The following is a 17,418-nucleotide window of genomic DNA, read 5'->3' as shown; positions in this document are numbered from 1 at the left end:
TTTACATTGATATAGCCTTATTGCCGAAATACCCAATATGCCGAAATACCCGATGAAGAAATTATGCACAATTATATGGAGATTTATTACCTCCGAACTATCTGTTCAAATCGGAGTTTATGCAAGTGGCATTTGTTATGGTAAAATTATTTTGTTTGATCAACTTGTAATTCCATTGATCAGATGCACATAAAAAGCAACGGAAATGGAAATAATGTGGCTTCGTGTAGTAAGTTAGTATAACTGTCAAGCAATCCGACTAGTACTGAAGAGAAATTAGAGCAAATACGATGTCCAAAATGGTGTTTAACTGCTCTCAAAGGAAGTTTGTAGCAATTATATTAGTCTTGCTGGTCTTTTTTCAATACAATTTTTCTGACTACCGATTTTTCCTCTGACCAAATTTCGTTTTCGTTTTGTCTTAGAACTGTACTAGTCTATAAGTATGCGATTCAGTCATTACACCGCGCCCACGAAGTAGATGTAAACTCGCAGTGGAAGGAGAAAATTTAGGTAATTTAGATACACGCGATCCCTCGCCCTTTTGACCCCACCACCATTCTTTATGCTTAGTAAAGATAAGCTCCCATAGCATTAGCGCATACCAAGTCAACCTCTCCCGAGTCGTTCGAGAGCAATTCGTCAGATGTTGGTTCATATGGCTTTTCAAGTCGTACTTAATATGATTAAAAGAGAAGTAGCCTCGGACTGAAGGTCTCTTTGCAATGGAAATCCTTTCCTTCGTTCTCAATTTCACGCTGGAAGTTTTTCTTAGATAAGCTATTAGATAAGATATTTGCTGGGTCGAAGGTTTGAGATTTTTAAACTTATTTCAAGGAACATATATGATGTAGTATTTGGTCTTCTCGAATAAATTATTAGCAGAGAAAATGCTGTGTTAATGTTTGGTCGAAAACCTAAATACTATCTGTTAGACTTTTTATTTCATTGTCAAGATTATGACGATACCTCAAATGAGCTTTTTGTTCATTCATGAATTTTCCATATGCGTTCGTGACGTCATTTCCCCACTTACTGAAACGAGGTGTTTGCTCATTCGCGTGAATAATTTTTTGGTCATACTTGACGACCTTATGTCAAAATAAATATTCTTCTTTCTTTATTTGATTTTTATTATTTATATTTGGGGAGTTGAGATTGATTGAGGATATTGTGCGCTAATTGAAGGTTATTTGAGGAGAGCCGGTGAGAATAAGTCTAATTTAATTACATGCATCGCAACACTATGTAATAAAAATTTTGTTCAATATTTTCTAGATCTCATTCTTTTTATCAATAGCCGCCCTCGTTTTCAGCCGGATGTTATCGTGGCCTTATTTTTTACGATTCAAAGAATTTGAATAGAATTGAAGCAATGTTTTTTAAGATCCTTTTCCCGTTTTTTGATGTCAAATTGAAGTGGTGATTTTCATCTCGCCAAAACAGAAAGTTGAGCGAAAAAGCCAGTGATTTTGTGGCGTAAAATTTTTTGACTACAATTATATAGTGGAGTGAATAAACTATTTGATTAAATTTTCGGTATTTGAGAGCTAATTTTGGTTCACATGCGGCAATTAGTTTTCTTTTTTCAAGGTTTTTATCGTCATTTTTTAGCAAGTGGTTTTCAAAGTTATTTCCAAGTCAATGCAAACTCTACTGTTTTCGTTTTGTCAACAAAAATTCTTTGAATTTTTCAGGATTTGTCATGCTATGTTTTAAGCACGTTGAATAAAATTCTGTTTTAATTTACCGTAAGTCATAGCTGCTTGTTCAACAGTTTGCGTGCGATCTTTTTTTTTACTTCTCTAGGCTAGATTTATTCTTTGCTCATTCGGCTCCAAGCGCTTTGAAACGAGCTGCTGAGCAAAGCTAACTTAAATGAATGGAGTCATAGAAACGAAATCAAGAATAGAAACGGGATAAAACCATAGAGCCCAATTTTAGATTCCCGCTTCATGAATTTTTTTAATAAGTTGTAGTTGCCATCTGTAATGCTTATTAATAGCCACCGTCGGCCTCAAGGGTTTTTATTTAGGCGCTCTCCTTTTTTTATTTGCTTTAGCTTCTGATCACGTTTTTCGTTTTGCATAAGTCATGATTTTCACTCTTAACTTCTGACTTACGGCACTCACTGTTTCAACTGAATGGATTTTAAGTTCTTTCAGGCATTGAATTACGTAATGTAGTGAATACTATCGATTTAAAAAACGCAAAATCAAAAGAACGGGATGATGCCCGCTCATTGGGTCATAGTACATTAGGTTATCAAAGTTCATTAAAGAGATTGCGAGCTGACGTTAGTATTATGCTTAATAGTCTGCAGTTTAGAAACTGAATTAAGTGTAATTTTAGAATCTAACCGAATATGCAGAATTTACACACCAAATAAGAAAACTTTGACGCTTAGAAAAATGTCAAGCCCAATGTGCGTCAAGCGGGTCAACGGTGGCTATTTTTGTTTAGTATTGATATTAGCCCATGTATGCCCTCTTTAAGAAACAGGAGTATGTGTAGCTACGGAATGACATCAAACTAGTTGGCACTTCAAAAATATTTTTGTACAAAAATCAATTTAAATTTTTTAATAGCCGCCCTCATCTTCTCAGCCGGCTATTATAGCGCTCCTATTTTTTACGATTTAATGAATTTGAATTGTATTGGGGCGCTGTCTTTTTTTAATATCTGTTCACACATTTTCATGATTTTTCGCTCTAATTTTAAAGTAAAGTGAGAATACGGTGTTTGAACAAAAATTCGCTTTATCGGTAGTGGTTTTTTGTTCACATGCGGCAATTTCACTTTGATTTTTACCGTTTTTTCAATTTTTTGGATTGGATTTTTTTCTAAATGGTTTTTTGCAATCCATTCCTAGTCCAATGAAAATTCTTTGAATTGTACGTCAGGACTTGTCCTGCTATGTTTTTTACTTCGTCGAACAAAAAAATGTTTCGCTTTACCTCATTTTGCCTCTTTTTCAACATTTTGCGTAAAATCTTTGACTTCTCTAGGCTAGTTTCTCTCTTCTCTCATTCTGCTAAAAGTGATTTTGAACATCAGTTGCTCAGTAAAGCAATTCAAAATGAACAGAGTAAGTATAAAAAAATCAAAGTCAGAAATAGAGACGGGATAAACTCATAAAGCCCAATTTTAGATGCCCGCTATTTGAACGTCGTTCCTATAAGTATTAGTTGCCTCTCTCTAATGCTTATTGGTATTGATAGTAGCCACTGTAGTCTCTCTCTCTAAGAAACAGAAGTATGTTCAACTACGAAATGCCATCAAAATAAATCGGACTTAAAAAATGTTTTTGTACAAAAATCTTTTTCTAATATCTATTCTTTCAATCCCAATCATGCTTATTGGAATCAACGGCGGCTATTTTCCGACAATCTGCCGGGTATGTTTTTCTGTTCTTTTCTGTTCTTTTTGTGCCTCGAATGTTTTGTATTTTTAGAGCACAGGTCTATGAAGCTATCACACCCTGCCAGATATGTTTTACTTGATGGTAGCTGATAAATAGCAGTTGGTCAAAATTGTTGGTAGAGTGCTATGTCGGCTACTGTTTTTTGGCGTTGACTTCTACAACTTGTGTTGTATAGCCTTGGAGTGAATTTGAAATAATAATGCCGCACGATCTAAAATTTTTAGTGTTTTTACCGCTGTCCAAATTTGAACAATGGAGCGAATAGAATGCTTTTTGTGTTAAAACCGCTAATAAAGAAAGCGCGAGGAATTGTCTTGTGAAAAATTCAAAATTTGTTGTTGACGTACAACGTTTTGAAGCAATTTTCTAGTTGTTAAGTAATATAGCCAAAAGTTTCTCTGGAATATGGTAATAATATTTAGGTTGCTCGAAATAGTTTTAAGCTAATTTGTAGCCTTTTGATTTATTTCGCTAATGCTGAGGCAAATTAACAGCTTGCGGCTGACTGTTTGTAAGTAAAAGTTTTTATGTAAAATATGCCAGAAAGTTCTGATGCCAATTTGTGAAAAATTTTATATTCATACTTTTCTCTAATAATGTTTATGAGACTTATATTGTTTTCGCCGACCAACTTGTGACTGGCAGTTCAATTAATTGCGGAACGGACTGGCAGTTGAACGGTTTGTAAGAGTCACGTTTAAGCGTACTGACCAGCATGGACTAGCCATCAATCACCAAGTCTTGGGGAGGCGTGTTTTTCATTTTACGTTTTTTTAAAAATTATATTGATGAGCCTCAGGATAACATGGTTTCGGGGATGATTTTGGGAATAACCATTAATTTTGCTTTCTTTATGGGGGTCAAAATTAATTTTGCTGGGAGATCTTTGGGTCAACCGGATATCTCACTCTAATTGAAGTTTAAACTTTATCGATGGCTTCTGGTGCAACCGATTAATCACAAAATTTCCACACCATATTTTACAACCCCCCTGCGAGTAAATTTTGGTCTCGGGAACGGCCGAACAGTTGCACTGCCATTCGTCGCGGATGAATTATAACTAATTATGCCAAACTAATATAGCGGTAAGCTCTAGTAGGTTCCTAGATAACGGCAGCTGACCGAAAATTAATAAAAGTGCGTGTGTTCCAGAAAACGGCAACAGACTATGCCTCGAAATTGAACCAGATCTACCAGTTGATTGAGGCAAAGCCAGGAGATGCAGTCAAACTGGGTGACAATCTGATTGGGAAGGATGTGCGCATGCACGTCAACCAATTGCTGACTATGATGGGTGCATTCCTGGCTCTGAGGGACCTCTTGTCCACCGCTCTCAATGATGTGCTGAAGCGACGAGTTCCCTTTTTGATGTCTTGTGTGTCTGGATTGGAGAAGCCAGACCAGAGACCGGTGAGAGATCTTTCTTCCGCCCTGGGAATTAATTAGTTGATATCAGTATAGTGCCAGATCTTTAAATTGACGATGTGTCTCTGTCGTTTAGCTTTACTTCCTGGGCACACTGAAGCTGTCTATCAAAGATTTAACAGGCTGAAGTTATCAATTATGTCGGTTAGATTTACCAAGAAAAGTTTTTCGGAAAGTCGTGTCGGAAACTTTTGATGCGTTTAGTAATGCTTGATTGGCGTGTCAATGTTGCAAATATTCTTCAAGTTTGTTGAGCAAACAGTTTCTTGTGGAGTGACGTGTTTGTTTGTTTAGGATGCGAATGACTTAGCAGCGACTGCTGGTTTCAAAGTGAAGTACTACGACCCCATTTTGCAACAGCTCCTCAAAATTAAGAACTTCGAAGCGCTACGTAAGTCAAACATTATCTGTAGTATGATGTGTGTTCTGTATTTACTTTGAGGAATGTCGTTCAATGGTTCGGCAATTTTCCTCTTGAGTTGGATAGTGGTAGAGGAGGAACTTGCTGCTTGTATAGCTGAAAAGTTGTTAAAAGTTGCTGAAAAAGTTGAAGCATCGGGTCTCATAAAAAAATTGGATTTTAATTTCAATTGACAAAAAATTTCGGGCAGGTACTATTTCAAGCCTCTACAGCCCTAATTATTTTAACCTACATTTTGAATCGGGTTGAGTCCCGAACCCTTCGTGGGCAGAATGGAGGATGTGTCTTCCGTTTAATCACATGGGTAATAATATGAACTGTGAGTTAATCTATTGAACTTTTGAGTTCAATATTCTTGGCACAGATACATTACAGAATTATGGTATGGGTTTTCAGGCGTGATGTTGCCTATGGATTACAATTTCAATTGATGAAAATTATAAATATAAAAATTCTGGCCAACTGAGCAGGAAAATACAATAGATCTAAAAAGACCGAATCATCACATGAGAGAAATAGATGCAGAAAAACAAATCACGTCTTGAAACGAAGTATCGACTTTGTGGCAAAGTATTTTAATGCTATTCGTTTGCTTAATTTCTGTAAAAACTGAAATTTAAGAAAGGTGTTTGAAGGGGAACTTGTTACAGCGAGAGTGCGTTGTAGGTACTTCCACAAAACAGGAGAATGATCAATTAGTGAACTGTTTCATCACTCTCTTCGGACTGTCCCTCCCTGATATTGTGGACCTGCACAACCTGCCCTACAACAGACACTACGAAAGTTAGTTCTCACTCAGCATTGTCAAGCGTCTTGAAACCAAGTATTATCTTTGTGGCAAGTATTTTAGTGCTCGTCATCTGCTTAATGCAATTTTCCTTACGTTACATTTTCTGTCGAACAACTTGACTTTTCGTTCTTAAAGACGGGATAAACTGGCAACACCCAGGAAGGGCATTGAGCCGAGCTGCAATTCTGTTAATGGTTTACAGAGCTCCAAAACTGATAGGAAAAAACGTTTTCAACTACCTACCACCACACCTACCCGTCTTTCCAGAGCTTTTTGTCGGACTTTAAGCGCTAGCATTTGTATATATTAATTATAAAAACCAGCAGTCGAGTCGAGTAAAAGTTCAATGCTCAAACAAATTTCATCACGTTTACAGACTTTTTTTTCAACTCTTGAGTTTTGTGAACTACATCTTGTGATTGATTACATTTTGCATCGAATGCATAATTATAACGATGTATAACTATCGTGCCAAATGACACAGGCCTGCAAAAATGGACGGTTGTTACCAATTTAGGCTTATTCGCACCTTCAATTTAAATTGTATCGTGTCTTGTTGAAATTTGAACCCTTCGTGGGCAGAACGGTGGATGTGTCTTCCGTGTAATCACAAGGGTAATAATATGAACTGTGAGTTAATCTATTGAGCTTTTCAGTTCAATATTCATGGCACAGATACATTGTTCAGCATTGTGGTATAGTTACCGTTCAATAATTCTTGACACTAAATTGTTTTCTATATTTGCGCCGATTCGACGTGATTTTGAATGCTTCGTGGGTAGAACGAAGGATGTCTAAAGCTTTAGCACAATGATTACAATTTCATTTGATAAAAAAGTCAGGTAGTTACGGTTTCAAGCTTCAACATCCCTAATTGGTGTAACCTACTTTATGAATCGGCCTTAGTCTGGTTGAAATTTGAACCCCTCGTGGGCAGAACGGAAGATGTGTCTTCCGTTTAATCACAAGGGTAATAATATGAACTGTGAGTTAATCTATTGAACTTTTGAGTTCAATATTCATGGCAGATCCATTGTTCAGCATTGTGGTATAGTTACCGTTCAATGATTCTTGACTCTAAATTGTTTTCTATATTTGCTCCGAATCGATGTGATTTTGAATCTTTTGTTGGCAGAATGGAGGATGTCTTCCGTTTAATCACAAGGGTAATAATATGAACTGTGAGTTAATCTATGGAACTTTTGAGTTCAATGTTCATGGCACAGATACATTGTTCAGCATTGTGGTATAGTTACCGTTCAATGATTCTTGACTCTAAATTGTTTTCTATATTTGCTCTGAGTCGATGTGATTTTGAATCCTTTGTGGGTAGAATGGAGGATGTGTCCTCCGTTTAATCACAAGGGTAATAATATGAACTGTGCGTTAATCTATTGAACTTTTGAGTTCAATATTCATGGCACAGATACATTGTTCAGCATTGTTGTATAGTTACCGTTCAATGATTCTTGACTCTAAATTGTTTTCTATATTTGCGCCGAGTCGATGTGATTTTGAATCCTTCGTGGGTAGAACGGGGGATGTCTAAAGCTTCAGCAAAATGATTAAAACTTCATTTGATAAAAAGTCAGGTAGTTACAGTTTCAAGCTTCAACATCCCGAGTTGGTGTAACCAACGTTATGAATCGGCCTTAGTCTGGTTGAAATTTGAAACCCTCGTGGGCAGAACGGAGGATGTGTCTTCCGTTTAATCACAAGGGTAATAATATGAACTGTGAGTTAATCTATTGAACTTTTGAGTTCAATATTCATGGCACAGATACATTGTTCAGCATTGTGGTATAGTTACCGTTCAATGATTCTTGACTCTAAATTGTTTTCTATATTTGCGCCGAGTCGATGTGATTTTGAATTCTTCGTGGGTAGAACGGGGGATGTCTAAAGCTTCAGCACAATGACTACAATTTCATTTGATAAAAAAGTCAGGTAGTTAGTTTCAAGCTTCAACATCCCGAATTGGTGTAACCAACGTTATGAATCGGCCTTAGTCTGGTTGAAATTTGAACCCCTCGTGGGCAGAACGGAGGATGTGTCTTTCGTTTAATCACAAGGGTAATAATATGAACAGTGAGTTAATCTATTGAAATTTTGAGTTCAATTTTCATTGCACAGATACATGGTTCAGCATTGTGGTATCGTTACCGTTCAATAATTCCTGACACTAAATTGTTTTCTATATTTGCGCCGAGTTGATGTGATTTTAATCCTTCGTGGGTAGAACGGGGGATGTCTAAAGCTTCAGCACAATGATTACAATTTCATATGATAAAAAGTCAGGTAGTTACAGTTTGAAGCTTCAACATCCCTAATTGGTGTAACCAACGTTATGAATCGGCCTTAATCTGGTTGAAATTTAAAACCCTCGTGGGCAGAACGGAGGATGTGTCTTCCGTTTAATCACAAGGGTAATAATATGAACTGTGAGTTAATCTATTGAACTTTTGAGTTCAATATTCATGGCACAGATACATTGTTCAGCATTGTGGTATAGTTACCGTTCAATGATTCTTGACTCTAAATTGTTTTCTATATTTGCGCCGAGTCGATGTGATTTTGAATTCTTCGTGGGTAGAACGGGTGATGTCTAAAGCTTCAGCACAATGATTACAATTTCATTTGATAAAAAAGTCAGGTAGTTAGTTTCAAGCTTCAACATCCCTAATTGGTGTAACCAACGTTATGAATCGGCCTTAGTCTGGTTGAAATTTGAACCCCTCGTGGGCAGAACGGAGGATGTGTCTTTCGTTTAATCACAAGGGTAATAATTTGAACGATGAGTTAATCTATTGAACTTTTGAGTTCAATATTCATGGCACAGATACATTGTTCAGCATCGTGGTATAGTTACCGTTCAATGATTCTTGACACTTAATTGTTTTTTATATTTGCGCCGAGTCGATGTGATTTTGAATCCTTCGTGGGTAGAACGGGGGATGTGTAAAGCATCAGCACAATGATTACAATTTCCTTTGATAAAAAAGTCAGGTAGTTACGGTTTCAAGCTTCAACATCCCTAATTGGTGTGAACAACGTTATGAATCGGCCTTAGTCTGGTTGAAATTTGAACCCCTCGTGGGCAGAACCGAGGATTTGTCTTCCGTTTAATCACAAGGGTAATAATATGAACTGTGAGTTAATCTATTGAACTTTTGAGTTCAATATTCATGGCACAGATACATTGTTCAGCATTGTGGTATAGTTAGCGTTCAATAATTCTTGACACTAAATTGTTTTCTATATTTGCGCAGAGTCGATGTGATTTTGAATCCCTCGTGGGTAGAACGGGGGATGTCTTCAGCTTCAGCACAATGATTACAATTTCATCTGATAAAAAAGTCAGGTAGTTGCAGTTTCAAGCTTCAACTTCCCTAATTGGTGTAACCAACGTTATGAATCGGCCTTAGTCTTGTTGAAATTTGAAACCCTCGTGGGCAGAACGGAGGATGTGTCTTCCGTTTAATCACAAGGGTAATAATAAGAACTGTGAGTTAATCTATTGAATTTTTGAGTTCAATATTAATGGCACAGATACATTGTTCAGCATTGCGGTATAGTTACCGTTCAATGATTCTTGACTCTAAATTGTTTTCTATATTTGCTCCGAGTCGATGTGATTTTGAATCCTTTGTGGGCAGAATGGAGGATGTGTCTTCCGTTTAATCACAAGGGTAATAATATGAACTGTGAGTTAATCTACTGAACTTTTGAGTTCAATATTCATGGCACAGATACATTGTTCAGCATTGTGGTATAGTTACCGTTCAATGATTCTTGACTCTAAATTGTTTTCTATATTTGCGCCGAGTCGATGTGATTTTGAATCCGTCGTGGCTAGAACGGGGGATGTCTTCAGCTTCAGCACAATGATTACAATTTCATTTGATAAAAAAGTCAGGTAGTTACAGTTTCAAGCTTCAACATCCCTAATTGGTGTAACCAACGTTATGAATCGGCCTTAGTCTGGTTGAAATTTGGAACCCTCCTGGGCAGAACGGAGGATGTGTCTTCCGTTTAATCACAAGGGTAATAATATGAAGTGTGAGTTAATCTATTGAACTTTTGAGTTCAATTTTCATGGCACAGATACATTGTTCAGCATTGTGGTATAGTTACCGTTCAATGATTCTTGACTCTAAATTGTTTTCTATATTTGCTCCGAGTTGATGTAATTTTGAATCCTTTGTGGGCAGAATGGAGGATGTGTCTTCCGTTTAATCACAAGGGTAATAATATCAACTGTGAGTTAATCTATTGAACTTTTGAGTTCAATATTCATGGCACAGATACATTGTTCAGCATTGTGGTATAGTTACCGTTCAATAATTCTTGACACTAAATTGTTTTCTATATTCGCGCCGTGTCGATGTGATTTTAAATCCTTCGTGGGTAGAACGGGGGATGTCTTCAGCTTCAGCACAATGATTACGATTTCATTTGATAATAAAGTCAGGTAGTTACAGTTTCAATCTTCAACATCCCTAATTGGTGTAACCAACGTTATGAATCGGCCTTAGTCTTGTTGAAATTTGAAACCCTCGTGGGCAGAACGGAGGATGTGTCTTCCGTTTAATCACAAGGGTAATAATAAGAACTGTGAGTTAATCTATTGAATTTTTGAGTTCAATATTAATGGCACAGATACATTGTTCAGCATTGCGGTATAGTTACCGTTCAATGATTCTTGACTCTAAATTGTTTTCTATATTTGCTCCGAGTCGATGTGATTTTGAATCCTTTGTGGGCAGAATGGAGGATGTGTCTTCCGTTTAATCACAAGGGTAATAATATGAACTGTGAGTTAATCTACTGAACTTTTGAGTTCAATATTCATGGCACAGATACATTGTTCAGCATTGTGGTATAGTTACCGTTCAATGATTCTTGACTCTAAATTGTTTTCTATATTTGCGCCGAGTCGATGTGATTTTGAATCCGTCGTGGCTAGAACGGGGGATGTCTTCAGCTTCAGCACAATGATTACAATTTCATTTGATAAAAAAGTCAGGTAGTTACAGTTTCAAGCTTCAACATCCCTAATTGGTGTAACCAACGTTATGAATCGGCCTTAGTCTGGTTGAAATTTGGAACCCTCCTGGGCAGAACGGAGGATGTGTCTTCCGTTTAATCACAAGGGTAATAATATGAAGTGTGAGTTAATCTATTGAACTTTTGAGTTCAATTTTCATGGCACAGATACATTGTTCAGCATTGTGGTATAGTTACCGTTCAATGATTCTTGACTCTAAATTGTTTTCTATATTTGCTCCGAGTTGATGTAATTTTGAATCCTTTGTGGGCAGAATGGAGGATGTGTCTTCCGTTTAATCACAAGGGTAATAATATCAACTGTGAGTTAATCTATTGAACTTTTGAGTTCAATATTCATGGCACAGATACATTGTTCAGCATTGTGGTATAGTTACCGTTCAATAATTCTTGACACTAAATTGTTTTCTATATTTGCGCCGTGTCGATGTGATTTTAAATCCTTCGTGGGTAGAACGGGGGATGTCTTCAGCTTCAGCACAATGATTACGATTTCATTTGATAATAAAGTCAGGTAGTTACAGTTTCAATCTTCAACATCCCTAATTGGTGTAACCAACGTTATGAATCGGCCTTAGTCTGGTTGAAATTTGGAACCCTCGTTGGCAGAACGGAGGATGTGTCTTCCGTTTAATCACAAGGGTAATAATATGAACTGTGAGTTAATCTATTGAACATTGAGTTCAATATTCATGGCACAGATACATTGTTCAGCATTGTGGTATAGTTACCGTTCAATGATTCTTGACTCTAAATTGTTTTCTATATTTGCTCCGAGTCGATGTGATTTTGAATCCTTTGTGGGCAGAATGAAGGATATGTCCTCCGTTTAATCACAAGGGTGATAATATGAACTGTGAGTTAATCTATTGAACTTTTGAGTTCAATATTCATGGCACAGATACATTGTTCAGCATTGTGGTATAGTTACCGTTCAAAGATTCTTGACTCTAAATTGTTTTCTATATTTGCTCCGAGTCGATGTGATTTTGAATCCTTTGTGGTCAGAATGAAGGATGTCGTCCGTTTAATCACAAGGGTAATAATATGAACTGTGAGTTAATCTTTTGAACTTTTGAGTTCAATATTCATGGCACAGATACATTGTTCAGTATTGTGGTATAGTTTCCGTTCAATAATTCTTGACACTAAATTGTTTTCTAATTTTGCGCCGAGTCGATGTGATTTTGAATCCTTCGTGGGTAGAACGGAGAATGTCTTCAGCTTCAGCACAATGATTACAATTTCATTTGATAAAAAAGTCTGGTAGTTACAGTTTCAAGCTTAAACATCCCTAATTGGTGTAACCTACTTTATGAATCGGCCTTAGTCTGGTTGAAATTTGGAACCCTCCTGGGCAGAACGGAGGATGTGTCTTCCGTTTAATCACAAGGGTAATAATATGAACTGTGAGTTAATCTATTGAACTTTTGAGTTCAATATTCATGGCAGATTCATTGTTCAGCATTGTGGTATAGTTACCGTTCAATGATTCTTGACTCTAAATTGTTTTCTATATTCGCCGAGTCGATGTGATTTTGAATCCTTCGTGGGTAGAACGGGGGATGTCTAACGCTTCAGCACAATGATTACAATTTCATTTGATAAAAAAGTCAAGTAGTTACAGTTTCAAGCTTCAACATCCCTAATTGGTGTAACCAACGTTATGAATTGGCCTTAGTCTGGTTGAAATTTGAACCCCTCGTGGGCAGAACGGAGGATGTGTCTTCCGTTTAATCACAAGGGTAATAATATGAACTGTGAGTTAATCTATTGAACTTTTGAGTTCAATATTCATGGCAGATTCATTGTTCAGCATTGTGGTATAGTTACCGTTCAATGATTCTTGACTCTAAATTGTTTTCTATATTCGCCGAGTCGATGTGATTTTGAATCCTTCGTGGGTAGAACGGGGGATGTCTAACGCTTCAGCACAATGATTACAATTTCATTTGATAAAAAAGTCAAGTAGTTACAGTTTCAAGCTTCAACATCCCTAATTGGTGTAACCAACGTTATGAATTGGCCTTAGTCTGGTTGAAATTTGAACCCCTCGTGGGCAGAACGGAAGATGTGTCTTCCGTTTAATCACAAGGGTAATAATATGAAGTGTGAGTTAATCTATTGAACTTTTTGAGTTCAATATTCATGGCAGATACATTGTTCAGCATTGTGGTATAGTTACCGTTCAATGATTCTTGACTCTAAATTGTTTTCTATATTTGCGCCGAGTCGATGTGATTTTGAATCCTTCGTGGGTAGAACGGGGGATGTCTAACGCTTCAGCACAATGATTACAATTTCATTTGATAAAAAAAGTCAAGTAGTTACAGTTTCAAGCTTCAACATCCCTAATTGGTGTAACCAACGTTATGAATTGGCCTTAGTCTGGTTGAAATTTGAACCCCTCGTGGACAGAACGGAAGATGTGTCTTCCGTTTAATCACAAGGGTAATAATATGAAGTGTGGTTTAATCTATTGAACTTTTGAGTTCAATATTCATGGCACAGATACATTGTTCCCATTGTGGTATAGTTACCGTTCAATGATTGTTGACTCTAAATTGTTTTCTATATTTGCTCCGAGTCGATGTGATTTTGAATCCTTTGTGCGCAGAATGGAGGATGTGTCTTCCGTTTAATCACAAGGGTAATAATTTGAACTGTGAGTTAATCTATTGAACTTTTGAGTTCAATATTCATTGCAGATTCATTGTTCAGCATTGTGGTATAGTTACCGTTCAATGATTCTTGACTCTAAATTGTTTTCTATATTCGCCGAGTCGATGTGATTTTGAATCCTTCGTGGGTAGAACGGGGGATGTCTAACGCTTCAGCACATTGATTACAATTTCATTTGATAAAAAACTCAAGTAGTTACAGTTTCAAGCTTCAACATCCCTAATTGGTGTAACCAACGTTATGAATTGGCCTTAGTCTGGTTGAAATTTGAACCCCTCGTGGGCAGAACGGAAGATGTGTCTTCCTTTTAATCACAAGGGTAATAATATGAAGTGTGGTTTAATCTATTGAACTTTTGAGTTCAATATTCATGGCACAGAATACATTGTTCAGCATTGTGGTATAGTTACCATTCAATGATTCTTGACTCTCAATTGTTTTCTATATTTGCTCCGAGTCGATGTGATTTTGAATCTTTTGTTGGCAGAATGGAGGATGTGTCTTCCGTTTAATCACAAGGGTAATAATATGAACTGTGAGTTAATCTATTGAACTTTTGAGTTCAATATTCATGGCACAGAATACATTGTTCAGCATTGTGGTATAGTTACCATTCAATGATTCTTGACTCTCAATTGTTTTCTATATTTGCTCCGAGTCGATGTGATTTTGAATCTTTTGTTGGCAGAATGGAGGATGTGTCTTCCGTTTAATCACAAGGGTAAAAATATGAACTGTGAGTTAATCTATTGAACTTTTGAGTTCAATATTCATGGCACAGAATACATTGTTCAGCATTGTGGTATAGTTACCATTCAATGATTCTTGACTCTCAATTGTTTTCTATATTTGCTCCGAGTCGATGTGATTTTGAATCTTTTGTTGGCAGAATGGAGGATGTGTCTTCCGTTTAATCACAAGGGTAATAATATGAACTGTGAGTTAATCTATTGAACTTTTGAGTTCAATATTCATGGCACAGATACATTGTTCAGCATTGTGGTATAGTTTCCGTTCAATAATTCTTGACACTAAATTGTTTCCTATTTGTGCGCCGAGTCGATGTGATTTTGAATCCTTCGTGGGTAGAACGGGGAATGTCTTCAGCTTCAGCACAATGATTAAAATTTCATTTGATAAAAAAGTCAGGTAGTTACAGTTTCAAGCTTCAACATCCCGAGTTGGTGTAACCAACGTTATGAATCGGCCTTAGTCTGGTTGAAATTTGAACCCCTCGTGGGCAGAATATTACAATTTCATATGATAAAAAGTCAGGTAGTTACTCGTGGTAGTTACTCGTGGGCAGAATATTACAATTTCATATGATAAAAAGTCAGGTAGTTACAGTGTCAAGCTTCAACATCCCTAATTGGTGTAACCAACGTTATGAATCGGCCTTAGTCTGGTTGAAATTTGAACCCCTCTTGGGCAGAACGGAGGATGTGTCTTCCGTTTAATCACAAAGGTAATAATATGAACGGTGAGTTAATCTATCGAAATTTTGAGTTCAATATTCATTGCACAGATACATTGTTCAGCATTGTGGTATCGTTACCGTTCAATAATTCTTGACACAATTGTTTTCTAATTTTGCGCCGAGTCGATGTGATTTTGAGTCCTTCGTGGGTAGAACGGGGGATGTCTAAAGCTTCAGCACATTGATTACAATTTCATTTGATAAAAAAGTCAGGTAGTTACGGTTTCAAGCTTCAACATCCCTAATTGGTGTAACCAACGTTATGAATCGGCCTTAGTCTGGTTGAAATTTGAACCTTTCGTGGGCAGAACGGAAGATGCGTCTTCCGTTTAATCACAAGGGTAATAATATGAAGTGTGAGTTAATCTATTGAACTGTTGAGTTCAATATTCATGGCACAGATACATTGTTCAGCATTGTGGTATAGTTACCGTTCAATGATTCTTGACTCTAAATTGTTTTCTATATTTGCTCCGATTCGATGTGATTTCTAATCTTTTGTTGGCAGGATGGAGGATGTGTCTTCCGTTTAATCACAAGGGTAATAATATGAAGTGTGAGTTAATCTATTGAACTGTTGAGTTCAATATTCATGGCACAGATACATTGTTCAGCATTGTGATATAGTTACCGTTCAATGATTCTTGACTCTAAATTGTTTTCTATATTTGCTCCGATTCGATGTGATTTCTAATCTTTTGTTGGCAGAATGGAGGATGTGTCTTCCGTTTAATCACAAGGGTAATAATATGAACTGTGAGTTAATCTATTGAACTTTTGAGTTCAATATTCATGACACAGATACATTGTTCAGCATTGTGGTATAGTTTCCGTTCAATAATTCTTGACACTAAATTGGTTTTCTATTTTTGCGCCGAGTCGATGTGATTTTCAATCCTTCGTGGGTAGAACGGGGAATGTCTTCAGCTTCAGCACAATAATTACAATTTCATTTGATAAAAGTCTGGTAGTTACAGTTTCAAGCTTAAACATCCCTAATTGGTGTAACCTACTTTATGAATTGGCCTTAGTCTAGTTGAAATTTGAACCCCTCGTGGGCAGAAAGGAGGATGTGTCTTCCGTTTAATCACAAGGGTAATAATATGAACTGTGAGTTAATCTATTGAACTTTTGAGTTCAATATTCATGGAAGATACATTGTTCAGCATTGCGGTATAGTTACCGTTCAATGATTCTTGACTCTAAATTGTTTTCTATATTTGCGCCGAGTCGATGTGATTTTGAATCCTTCGTGGGTAGAACGGGGGATGTCTAAAGCTTCAGCACAATGATTACAATTTCATTTGATAAAAAAGTCAAGTTGTTACAGTTTCAAGCTTCAACATCCCTAATTGGTGTAACCAACGTTATGAATCGGCCTTAGTCTGGTTGAAATTTGAACCCCTCGTGGGCAGAACGGAGGTTGTGTCTTCTGTTTAATCACAAGGGTAATAATATGAACTGTGAGTTAATCTATTGAAATTTTGTTCAATATTCATTGCGCAGATACATTGTTCAGCATTGTGGTATCGTTACCGTTCAATAATTCTTGACACTAAATTGTTTTCTATATTTGCGCCGAGTTGATGTGATTTTGAATCCTTCGTGGGTAGAACGGGGGATGTCTAAAGCTTCAGCACAATGATTAAAATTTCATTTGATAAAAAAAGTCAGGTAGTTACAGTGTCAAGCTTCAACATCCCTAATTGGTGTAACCAACGTTATGAATCGGCCTTAGTCTGGTTGAAATTTGAACCCCTCGTGGGCAGAACGGAGGATGTGTCTTCCGTTTAATCACAAGGGTAATAATATGAACGGTGAGTTAATCTATTGAAATTTTGAGTTCAATATTCATTGCACAGATACATTGATCAGCATTGTGGTATCGTTACCGTTCAATAATTCTTGACACTAAATTGTTTTCTATTTTTGCGCCGAGTCGATGTGGTTTTGAATCCTTCGTGGGTAGAACGGGGGATGTCTAAAGCTTCAGCACATTGATTACAATTTCATTTGATAAAAAAGTCAGGTATTTACGGTTTCAAGCTTCAACATCCCTAATTGGTGTAACCAACGTTATGAATCGGCCTTAGTCTGGTTGAAATTTGAACCCCTCGTGGGCAGAACGGAAG

General features: G+C 36.9%; 1 protein-coding gene across 5 annotated transcripts in view; it reads left to right on the top strand.

Moving 5' to 3' along the window:
* LOC142339590 (membrane-associated protein Hem-like) overlaps positions 1-17,418 on the top strand; it is a 479,910-nt gene that overhangs the window by 432,931 nt on the left and 29,561 nt on the right. For all 5 annotated transcript variants that reach the window (XM_075389734.1, XM_075389735.1, XM_075389732.1 and 2 more), the window contains 3 exons: positions 4,577-4,834; positions 5,144-5,240; positions 5,937-6,053. In XM_075389734.1, the coding sequence (XP_075245849.1) occupies positions 4,577-4,834; positions 5,144-5,240; positions 5,937-6,053 (472 nt within the window). The remainder of the gene's footprint in view (positions 1-4,576; positions 4,835-5,143; positions 5,241-5,936; positions 6,054-17,418) is intronic.

Source organism: Convolutriloba macropyga, chromosome 5 (genome assembly GCF_964194025.1).
Source record: "Convolutriloba macropyga chromosome 5, txConMacr16.3, whole genome shotgun sequence".
NCBI classification, from domain to species: Eukaryota; Metazoa; Xenacoelomorpha; order Acoela; family Convolutidae; genus Convolutriloba; species Convolutriloba macropyga.
Note: the sequence above shows the minus strand (reverse complement) of the source record. Positions and strands in the feature narration are given on the sequence as shown.